Consider the following 11,551-nt stretch of genomic DNA (forward strand, 5'->3'; position numbering starts at 1 on the left):
GAAAAAAAATTGTATCGAGCGGAGTGGAAGAAGAAAAAAATTTGTGTATGAGCGGGCTGGTTGCGGACTCCGATTGGCTGCAACGCCTTCCCGATCCGGGGGTCATGTGTCATTCTGCCAAGTCATACCGCCTGAAGAATCTGCTAACGGCAGAGTGTTACTGTGTAGTCAATTGTTATACAAAGTACATCATCAAGCAGGGTATCATTGTTATCATTGGAGGGAATTATACACACAATGCTGACACCATTGTACTGATGCACTCCGATGGCGGAGGGATACTGCCATTTCGCCACATCCAAAATGGCGGATCAACTGCAGGCGGTGAGCGTTATCGCAGTGACTTGCATGAACAATGCTTGTAGAGGATTTGTATGAGTGTTTTAACCTGCAATTGGATGCTGTATATGTATGATTGTCTGTGCATATAACTACACGGTAAACCGTGGACAAGATCTAGATCCAGCCAAGGTGATCCGTGCAGTAACAGATCCTCCCCTCCATAATCCATCGCTGGTTATCTTTACTCTTATTGCATTAGTATTGCATGCCAAACCCACGTGAACTATATATTCCCTGCTATATTAAAGCAGTCCTTGCCCCATACTTTATTGCTGGCCATTTTCTCTCTTTGTATCACAACTGAAATTTCTTTTATAACCAGGCAGAATGCGCCCTTAGAGGTGGTGGGACGATAGTTGGCCTACAGGGTCCGGAGTACTTAAGTCTGCATAACACCAGGCTTCCTTCTAGACACCCCGTACTCTTTGTCACCACGCGTCGCTGTTGCGTACTTCCTCTCATACCATTTCTTGGTCATGCACATTATTGTTGAGAAACATTTCATTTGCTGGTGACATTACACCACTTGAAACCCGTCGCCATGCTGGCTTCTTTGTTGCGTCCAAAGAAACGCCCTTCCCCAGAACGCCCTCCGTTCTCCTCCCCATACGCCCCCAGAGAGACCACTCCGCTCAACCAAGATTATCCTCAACAATCAAGATATGGTGGATTCAACGGCCGTGGTAATAGATTTGGGGACAATGATATCATCGAGGAGGAGTTCGAAAATGGTGATAACGATCAGGAAGGCGAGGTTGACGACGAAGATGAAGCCCACGAGTCCAGTCCGCTACTTCCGATCTTCTCTGCATCCCATTTAGGTATGAAAAATGATTTCTGCTGTAATTGACTTTTATATGACTGACAAAATGGTCTTCTCAATCAGATGCTCTTCCTGTGTACGACATCACCCATGCCATCCGTTCACTCATCGCCTCCCGTTGCGAGACCACCCTATCATGGGACCAATTGCGCTCGCCACAGATATCTCAGTTCTTGGTGAAACCTATACAGCAGAGAATCATGGCGTCGCATTTCTCCCGAGCGACTCTATACGCGTTGATGACCAACTGCCTGCAGTTCAACAAGGAGGTCCAGCTCTATCCAGCCAATAGCGGAACGAGTCAAACCAGGGCCATGGTGAGCGAACTTCTGGCCATCAAATTGTTGAGGGATTATACAACTAGGGAGTTGATTGATGCACTGTCTTATGAATTCTATCCGCTTCAGGCTCAGGTCTCAGGAGCCAACGGTAACCCGCATACGGCCCGGGGTTGGAGTGCGCCTAGACATTTGGCTGGACCGGCCCGAATATCGTGTCTAGAAATCGCAATCCGCGCCCAGGCAAAGCGGTTTTTAGCGCACCCGGTGGTTGTGCAACAATTGGAAGCTATTTGGGCTGGCACCATTGTTTTCCATTCCGCCGCAGATAATCTCCATCGTGCTCCAAAAGGTCGCCTCGATAGAGGGCCGACTCCCGTCATTGGCAGCGATGTTTCGGATAACAGGACGATCCCGGTTCGACGCGCTGTCACCCTATACGACCCTAGGGATGCGTCTCTCTTCAAACTTTCCCGGTTGAGGGTTCCCCGTTACAGACAATTTTTATCAACTTTCTCATTTGCTGTGCTCTTGGGACTCTTTGTAGCGGTCTTGCAGCAGAGGAATTTAGAGATTTCGACCTTAGAAATTGTTTTCTGGCTTTGGAGCGCGGGTTACATGTTGGATGAGATCGTTGGTTTCAACGAACAAGGATTCAGTTTGTACTTGATGAGTTTCTGGAATGTGTTTGATCTTGGAATCCTGCTCTTTCTCTTTTGCTACTATTGCATGCGGCTCTTTGGCGCTGTGATACCATTCACCCGCCACGAGATGGTTGCCGACGAAGCATACGATATCCTGGCTGCCAGTGCAGTCCTGGTTTTTCCACGTCTTTTCTCAGTCCTAGATCATTATCGCTACTTTTCTCAGCTGCTTATCGCATTCCGGATTATGGCCGCCGATCTTATCGCCGTATTTGTTCTGATTGTCATCGCCTGCAGCGGCTTTTTGGTTGCCTTTACACTGTCGTTTGGTAACAGGGACGAACAGTCAGCTGGGTCCGTGGCCTACGCCCTCTTTCAGATGTTGATGGGCTTTAGTCCGGCAGCATGGACCCTATGGGATGAATACAATTTCTTGGGGAAGACCATCCTGACGTTGTTTCTCTTCATCTGTCACTTTGTCATCATCACCATCTTAATCACCGTCCTCACAAACTCATTTATGCGCATTGTGCAGAATGCCTATCAGGAACATCAATTCTTATTTGCCGTCAACGCAATCTCGATGGTCAAGTCTGATGCGCTTTTCTCCTATGTCGCGCCGACGAATTTGCTCGCTTGGGTAATCACGCCTTTTCGATTCATAATGCCTTTCCGGCAATTCGTACGACTAAACCGCACGATCATCAAAGTTACGCATCTCCCAATCCTGTTTACGATTTGTTTTTATGAGAAGACCATCCTCGCCTCCAAGGTCATTGAACCAACTGATCTGGTCGATTTCCCTGAACCAACAGCGACGCGCATGCGGCGACCCGGCAATAATCGTTTCAAGACTTTTAGTGCCAAAGCTCCTAGACTCGTTCGTGAGCCGTCAGTGGCTACCTACCAGAAGGATCGTGCTCTGGATGAGGTGTTTCATCAGTTATTCAAAGACGAGTCCACCAGACGTGCCAGCTCAGCGCAAGATCAGGACAGCAGTAATATCGTCAAAACCTGGATGCAGGGGATGGGACCCGGTCCGATTCGTCCACCGGCTGAGCAGGACCCGAACGAGGTAACCCGCCTGGAAAGATTACCGAAACGACTGCGCTTCCCTTTCCAAAGAAGACTCCAGGAGAGTATACGTGACTTTACCGAAACCACACGATCGGTAGCTTCTAATCCGGAAGAGAGGGTAACACCGGCAGCCGTACACCGAGGAAGAAATCCCCTTTTCCCTCCTGAGCGGGCAAGACAGCTCTCACGACATACCGATATTGAGGGTGACGATGAACGGACTGACAACGAAGATAAGCCATCTATTGCTCGGAACTCCAATAGCAGCGGGTCCTCAGGACAAAGAACAGCTAGAGAGACTTCGGCCCCACCACCGAAATTCTACAGTTCTCGTCCATCAACGGCGAAACACCTCTCGCGAAGAAACAGTCCCATTCGACGGCCCAAGATTCACTCACGGACCGTTTCTACCGCTACGATGCGGTATGCTCCACACCGGGGCGAAGACGGCGCGACTCCTAGCTTGCCTGTCAGGTCCAGGGCGGAGACCCCTGAACGGGCTATTTCGACCTCTGTGGACCAGTTGACCACTAATAGAGGCGACCTCAACACTAGCCGCACTTACAACGCTGACACCCTGTCTCGTTCCCACCCCATCCCTGTTCCCGACTTTGCTGGCACCTCAGCTCCCGACTCTCACCCGAGAGGAGGCCGCGGCCAGAACCCCTTTTTATACGGTCTGGGCTCTGATATAGGAGACAATCGAGCAATAGCCAACGAATTTATGGGCGGATTATCCGGAAGCTTGACAACGGAGATGGCCTACGCAGCCGGACTCCATCGACCAATTAGCCCGGAAAACCAAAGCCGACTGAGCAAGCTCGTGCTAGCGCGCATGAACAATATCGAGGAAGGCTTCCGCGAAGTCATCAAGGAGGTCAAGGATCTCCGTCGGGGGGAGTCCAGCCGGAGTCAAAGTCAGCCTGACGATTTTCGCGACCAGCGAGAGCGAGAACGTAAAAGACGGATTGAGAAAAAGGAGGGGAAGAAGAGAAGCCAGGGGTCGCGGATGACGAAGACTAGCACTAGCAGTGATAGTCCATTGTCAGATGTGTCCTCTGAATAGGGCATACCTTGCATTTTTACGATAAGATGACCGTTATGACATTTATCACTTAATGGTCATAGGAAAATGGGCGCTAATGTTTTGTGGTTTGTGTATCGATACTTGGGTGGCTGTCTATCCTTGTATATACGTTGTTTTCTTTCTTTTATAAACGTGTCGATTATTCTAATGTTCAATTGTACATACAGGGTTTCCATCACCAGGTACTAGGGTTGATGTTGGTTTAGGTGACTGCCATCGTTGACTGATTCTGCCCCAAGCGACTAATCACTCGAGTTCTAGTCCCAAAGCGATTCTTGTCATCTACCCTGATGCGGTTAATCCAATTGTCCGTTTTCAATCGATTTCCGATAAGCTGGCTGCGACAACTTGTCGATGTCCATTGTCTTAAGTTCAATATCAGAAGACGAGGTTTGACTAGTGTAGTCTCGACAACGTCGCTTCCAGGAGCCGGGGGGTGGTCTTTCAAGAACCGGACTTCTCGTCGTAGACTTCATGGAGCAAACTGGTATCCAGTATAATATACATCGAAGCCTCAAACCGCAACCGAAAAAGCCAATGATATCTAAGCGAGCTCGAAAGAACAGTATCAAGAACAGTCCCAAAACGGCACGAATGATCACGTTCTGTTCCTCATGGCTTATGTTCTTGACGCAGGTGCATTGGCAGATCTATTTATGCCCAAGCGACCAAGTACTATATAGCCCTGAAGCAGAAGAAACAGAACGATTTCCTACCGGATGCAGTTCATCCAGTTATAGTCCGTGCTCGAAATACTGCATATCGATAAGGACGCGATGGCCTGGCAATATCTATTGCTTGACGTCGGTGCTGTGTACTGGGTTGGTTATGTAGCCAACTGTCTCTAGCAGGACCTTCGATGTTTCGTCCACCAGTAGTCAGTCTACTAATTGAAATGGGTACTCAATGCAACTTGTGCCGTGGTTTTATTCCAGGAATAGCCGACACGGGAAATCACATTGGATGTACTTATAAGGACCAATGCGTTAGCATAGCCCAGAGACCGCACTGATCACCGCGTTGCAGGTCTCTGGTTTCAATGTTTTTGACAAGTAGTCTGGTGTCTGTTTATAGGGAGCTTGAGTCATCAATGTTTGGACTATTCTTGTCTTATCATGTCATTTTGTTAGCCCTGAACCCTAAAGAAGCCAGTAAGTCAAGGGAATTTTTCAAGTGACGGACACAGCGTGCGCACCAGTTTGCTGTCATGTCCATCCGGAGCTCGTTCTGCAGCCACCTCTTCCACTAACTTGCCTACAAAACCATCAGTATCTCCCACCGCAACGTCGCCCTCATCAAGTAACCGGGCATGCACGTCGTCATCTACCAGTTCTCGGAGCTAGAGGACTCGGACCAAATGCATGCGCAGTGTGACAGGTGACTAACCCATAATTATGCAAAATCCGACCCGCCTTACGAATGATTTCCACCTCCTTACGAGAGAATGGATGGTCATGACGGCCAGGGGTGGGGGAGGAGTCTCGCGAGCATGGCGGGTTATTTTTTGTTTTCTGCCTTCAAGAACCGTGTCTGAGTTCTGCACTCACTTGGGGTTAAGCATGCAGCGGAAGTGATCATGCATGTGGTGCTGCAATTTTGTTGTGCTTGCACCCATCTTGTAAACCGTGATGCTTTTGTTAGAACATGGTGCTAATCATAGAAAAAGGAATGATGACACCAGAGCTCCTATATTGTTCAAAATTTTGCTAAGTTCGCAATTTCCTCCTCGATGCTAGACGTGCTTGGGATCTGGATAATATTGCATAAGAGTCCAAATCATGCATACTTGCAAAGAAATTGATCAGATTGCGCAAGTATTTCTTGAAATTTAAAGCTTCATACAAACTATTTGCTTAAGTCATTACCCGGGACAAACCAGTTTACTTCAACTGCACCTGTCACTGTATTGGTTTCCGCCATCCTGATCCCAGAATCTCGCTACTTTCTTGAACCAAAATATCCGGAATATAGGCACGCTGGCAGTTGCGCCACATTAATTCCATGGAATACGCTGATAATATGGTAGAGTTCTTCATGGAGTGTCTATATCTTTCTTTGTTCAAGGTGTTGACAAACACCGTCACGAACATGGACATGACAGGGGTCGCTTGGACCTATTAAGTCCTTTAAACAACGTCTTCTTTTTTTTTTTTTTTTTTTTTTTTATACAGGACCTATATCTCGTATACAGCAAGACATTGGCTGAAGAAAGCCCAAGGCACGAGAATGCTGTCTGATGGAGCCCAATATCGCAGTGAGTAGGTTAGGGCTTAAAGACCAATCACAGCTACGAGGAAGTGAGGTGAGATTTGGTTTCACTATTGAGGTGAAATAAAGTTTGTGGGTATAGGTATAGATGATTTGGGCTAGCATATGCAGGTAATTGTTCGACACATGCCTGGACACAGGGTATCCACGCTCGTAGCGACGGCCAAAAGCACGGCTTGTATAAGATTATTTAGAATCGAACTCGTATAGACCCACAATCTGCTCTTTTGCGACTTCAAGCCTAAAGCTTCTTGGGTATGCAAGTGAAAAGTCATAAGGCTGAGCCAAGGAGAGATGGAGATTGTAGTGACGACGACGATGACGACGACGATGACGACGACGATGATTATGTAGAAGAATAAAAAGAAGAAAAAGAAAAAAGGAAGCTATCAAAATAGAATTGGTATACTAGACTGCTGCATTAGCCTAACACCCACGCTGTTCTGGAACACAAGGAGAGCACTCTGCTCGGAAGCCCTGCGCATACAGGCGGGTTGGGGCGAGGAAAAGGATCAGAAACATTATAGAAGGAGGCCAGGGCCTCAGGAACTTATAGGGATAAGAGACTGTAGAATAGCTACCGGCCTCAAGTCCACGAATATGATCTGCCATAGATCTAGGGCTCGATATGGATAGTAACTTGATTAAATAATGATAATAGACTGCTGCATTCGCCCTATGTCCTGTCAACACCCCATTATTCACCAGACGCCATCGCTTCTTGCCTACTAAGGAAGGGTCACGTGACCATATCGAATGCTATTATTGTCTTTTGCTCTGTTCAATGGCAAGTGCTTGGTTTTCTCGGGCGAGTTAATCAAATCGGTACCTCAATGGAATAAATAATGTTCACAACGTCCCTGCATAGCTACACTTAGACTCAGCACGTGTTGAACCCCACTATCTGATCTCGTCATCGCAGTCTCCGAATTGCTCATATCCAACGCTTCACAGCGCCGGTTTTTCGCATTGATCCTTTCCTATCACGGCCTGGACGGTAAAACTGACTCCAATTCAAAGCACCGGATAATAAGCAGTCTCGACGAGCATCAATTGGTGTCCACCATGATGATGCAAAACGACCGGTTCAACCCTATCGCGTGCAGCGCGTCAGGGATGGTGTGCTACCTGCCATGTAGAGCTAAATATTTTCCTGTCTTTCTTTCTTTGACATTTGAATCTGTCTTCATATTTGGTTTCTGGATTAACCTGATTTCCTTGCGCAGTAGTTGGGTGTGGCTGGTCCGTTCTAGAGCCTGCCCATTGACACCAGCATCATGACGGAAATCACAGAGAAGGATGGGTGGCAGGTTTCTCCCGAACAGAAGGGTTGGAAATCAAACTCGCCGGCCGCAAGCAGTCATGCGCCGGAAGACCAGGTCAATATCAACGAAAAGGCATTATTGCGGAAGCTCGACTTGCGACTACTTCCACCATTGACGATTCTGTACCTCTTGTCATTCCTGGACCGGAGTAATGTTGGCAATGCACGTCTGGAAGGCATGGCAGACGACATCAATATGAGTATGCGCTACCAGCTATAACGACATTCAGAACCAGTGTACTAACCCCAATAGCTGGCGACCAATATCTGACCGGTCTAACGCTATACTTCATTGGCTACGTATTGTTCGAAATTCCATGCAACATCGTGCTCAAACGGACTACACCCCGGATCTGGTTACCCACCCTCACTCTGGTTTGGGGTATTGTCGCCACGCTACTGGGTGTTGTCAACAACTACGCCGGATATCTCACGTCGCGCACAGCTTTGGGTATTGCGGAGAGTGGGTTGTTCCCCGGTGTGGTGTTCTATTTGTCTATGTGGTATAAGCGAAATGAGCAACACTATCGCGTTGCGCTGTTCTTCAGTGCTGCTTCGCTTGCCGGTGCTTTTGGTGGAATTCTCGCTTGGGTTGGTCTCGCCTTCTACATGATGAATTAAATTAGACGCGCTAACTTGCTCAGGGCATTGCGCATATGAAAGGCGTTGGTGGATATAACGGTTGGCGATGGATTTTTATCTTGGAAGGTCTGTTGACCGTTGTCATGTCGGTCGCTGCATACTTCTGGGTTTACAACTACCCTGCAACCGCCGAGTTTCTGTCGGAAGAAGAGCGACAGTTCATCCACTTCCGTCTGAAAAACGACAATGATTCCACGCGGGAAGAGAAGTTCACCTGGTCTGCTGTTATGGATGCCTTCAAAGACCCGAAGGTCTGGCTATATGGACTTGGGTTCCATACGATGGCGCTTCCGTTGTATACCCTTTCACTTTTCATGGTAAGTCGGGTCGTTTATATGCGCAGTCGTTCAAGATCTGACAAGGCATAGCCCACGATTATCCAGCAACTCGGATACTCCTCCGCTCAAGCCCAGTTACTCACCATCCCTCCCTACGCCGTGGCATTCGTCCTCTCAATCATCGTCGCCGTACTCTCCGAACGCATCCACCTGCGCGCACCTTTTATCATGGGCTCCTCCGGCCTCGCCATCATTGGCTACATCCTTCTCCTCGCCCAAGATCGACCCGGAGTCTCCTACCTGGGCACCTTCTTTGCCGCAGCAGGCATTTATCCCGCCGTGGCCATTGTCCTCTCCTGGCCGGCGAACAACGTCTCGGGCCAGACAAAACGTGCTATTGCCAACGCCATGCAGATCTCTATCGGAAACTTGGGTTCCGTGCTGGGAACCCAGCTGTACCGTACTGAGACATCGCCGCGATACTTCCTCGGACATGGATTTGCTCTTGGATATCTCGTGGCTAATATCGTTGTCGTGAGTATTTTGTGGCTTGTTCTGAAGAGGGATAATGCGGCCAAGGCCGAGGAGAGAGAACGTTTGGGCTTGAATGCTTTAGTTGGTGATATTGGGGACTCGGAGGGAGATTTCCGGGGTGACAAGGATCCTCGATGGGTTTTCCAGACTTAATTAATATGAACATGAGTAACGCTGGTCGTCTAAAAAGTTAGTATAGTGCATGAACTTATTATATACAGCAGTAGTTAGCCTTATTCTCAATTCAGCATTTAGAGAAATGCGCAATCAGTATCATTCACCTCGAGTTCTTCCTTAGGAGAATTAGGGCTGGTCTTTGTTGGGCTTTTATTTCATTCACATTACAAACCTCTATTTAGTTTATCTCCAGATACAGCATTCTTTCTTCCCTTCCCGCTGTCCATATGCATCATCTAGTTCCATCCGATGATCACTTGAGTGCATTGGACTACTGCATTCCTGCCGTGCTCGCCATCGAATAGCGACAATACCGCATCCTCCCCCCCCCCCCCTCTTTTGCGTCCTGGACCAGGTCCACCAGCATGCATCCGGTCATTTGTATGTTGGAGAGGCGCAGCCCTTTGCAAGCGCTTGCAACCGTTGGCTGTAAGAAGTTCTGGGCTCTTGAGCGCGAATGGCCTCTCCGGTGATTTATTTTTTTGTCTAGGAGGGGAAGACAAACACGTCAGCAGCTGAATCTTGTTCACGGCCTGCATGGATGAGGGAGGAAGCAATAGACATGGCACGGTGGGATCGGGATCGCCTAGGTTGAAGGTTGAAGGTATAAGAAGCGACTGACCCTGGGATTGGAGGTGCTGTGATATCCATCCCAAGACACACATTTCCCTTCCTTTTCCCTGAACAGTTCTCCTTTATCATTTTTCATTCCCTTCACTTTAGCTAAGGATGTTCCAATCTGTATTCCATGTTAACAACTTCAAACCTTGGGATCCCGGTCCAGCCAAATCCCCCAAGTCACACTATATTAACAAGACCTCAAATCCTCTAAGATATCCAATTTCTGTTTCTGCTCCCTTCAGCTCCTCTCCTTCCAAACACAAAAGTCCCTCCAAACCATGTTTGCTCCCTGTGCATAATTCTAATTCCAAGCACCATCCGCTTCCAGCGCGGCCACCAGCTAAAGTTTGTGTAACTTCAAATGCAAATGCTCAGTCACATATCCCACGGAGCCCTCGACCTCCAAAAAGTGGCACATCCCCAGTGTCCAAATCATCGCATATGAACGATTCCGACTGCCGCACAACGCCTTCATCCGTTGAGGAAAGTGACACCCACCCAACCAGTCCAGGTCTACTAGGCGACATCAAACACGCTACCACTGATGCTCCTATTGAACTACTCTCCTTTGAGGGAAGCAGTGCAATGGATGGTCTGTCATCTCCATGTATATCTATCCTGGAAGGTGGCTTGTGTTACAGACCTAGCCACATCAGTCTCACGTGACTATGCGGGAAGGTAAGGCAGAATCATTGGGTTACAAGAAATGATGGGAATGCAGGAAGGAACAGGGATTCCAGCTGATAACCTGAAACGGATAAACCAATAAGGCGGTTAACTCCGAGTCGGGGAAGTCGGGGAGTCGATTATCCGGACTGCACGAGTCTATATATGAAGAAGAAATTTAGATTACACGGAGGGTGACAATGATATCTATAGACACCGTAAATGGTAGAATGAGTGCTTGGCTATCTAAACGAGTGTGTGTGTCCGTATATGAGGGATCTGTCGGCCTCGGTTATCGGACAAACTATTGATCCACCTCGACTTTCATCAATGTGTCAAGTAAGATCACGTGCCGTGGGGTCCCGAAACGGAACATATTGAAATGGGTTCCGTCGGAGGTTCAGGGGAAACCGGAGGAGTCGATCATCCGACTGCACGAGGCTTATATGTAGAAGACCCAATTAAAACGAACGATTGGTATACTCTATCTAATGTAGCCTAGAGTACACGGGTGCTTGAGTGCTTGATGAGTGCTTGTCTTTCTATATGTGGCGAACGCTGGCCATATATCGGAGGTTCGCTAGTCGGACTAACGTTATCCCTTTGATCCGACCTATCAGATCTCATCACATATGACGGGCGGAGCGTAAAACCGCCTATCTGGTAGCTAAGCTAAATCTATCATACACACTGGCGAAGACTCCCTCGCAGGAGCTTGCCCATAACTTGGGGGCCGCAAAGCGGGAGTACACATTCTGTGGAGAAGAGAGAAGAAGAGATAGAGAGAAGA

General features: G+C 48.2%; 2 protein-coding genes across 2 annotated transcripts; both read left to right on the plus strand.

Moving 5' to 3' along the window:
* The first annotated feature begins 400 nt into the window (after nt 1-400).
* On the plus strand, nt 401-4,685 carry EURHEDRAFT_509596 (putative integral membrane channel protein). Its single transcript, XM_040785919.1, has 2 exons — nt 401-1,163; nt 1,229-4,685. Exons 1-2 carry the CDS (start codon nt 884-886, stop codon nt 4,228-4,230), a joined length of 3,282 nt encoding a protein of 1,093 aa, XP_040634706.1. The 5' UTR covers nt 401-883; the 3' UTR covers nt 4,231-4,685.
* Nucleotides 4,686-7,796: 3,111 nt separating this feature from the next.
* Nucleotides 7,797-9,562, plus strand: EURHEDRAFT_548434 (allantoate permease family MFS transporter; the record flags this gene model as incomplete). Its single annotated transcript, XM_040787484.1, has 5 exons — nt 7,797-7,848; nt 7,894-8,043; nt 8,097-8,434; nt 8,488-8,802; nt 8,854-9,562. 5 exons carry the CDS (start codon nt 7,797-7,799, stop codon nt 9,448-9,450), a joined length of 1,452 nt encoding a protein of 483 aa, XP_040634707.1. The 3' UTR covers nt 9,451-9,562.
* Between the last annotated feature and the right edge of the window lie 1,989 nt (nt 9,563-11,551).

The sequence above is a fragment of the Aspergillus ruber genome, assembly GCF_000600275.1.
Source record: "Aspergillus ruber CBS 135680 unplaced genomic scaffold scaffold00040, whole genome shotgun sequence".
Lineage (NCBI taxonomy): Eukaryota > Fungi > Ascomycota > Eurotiomycetes > Eurotiales > Aspergillaceae > Aspergillus > Aspergillus ruber.

Excerpts from the sequence above, each read along its gene's own strand:
- EURHEDRAFT_509596 (XM_040785919.1), top strand. The coding sequence starts at position 884 with ATGCTGGCTTCTTTGTTGCGTCCAAAGAAACGCCCTTCCCCAGAACGC. Across the intron at positions 1,164-1,228 it reads CTTCTCTGCATCCCATTTAG|ATGCTCTTCCTGTGTACGAC; the intron begins GTATGAAAAATG and ends CTTCTCAATCAG.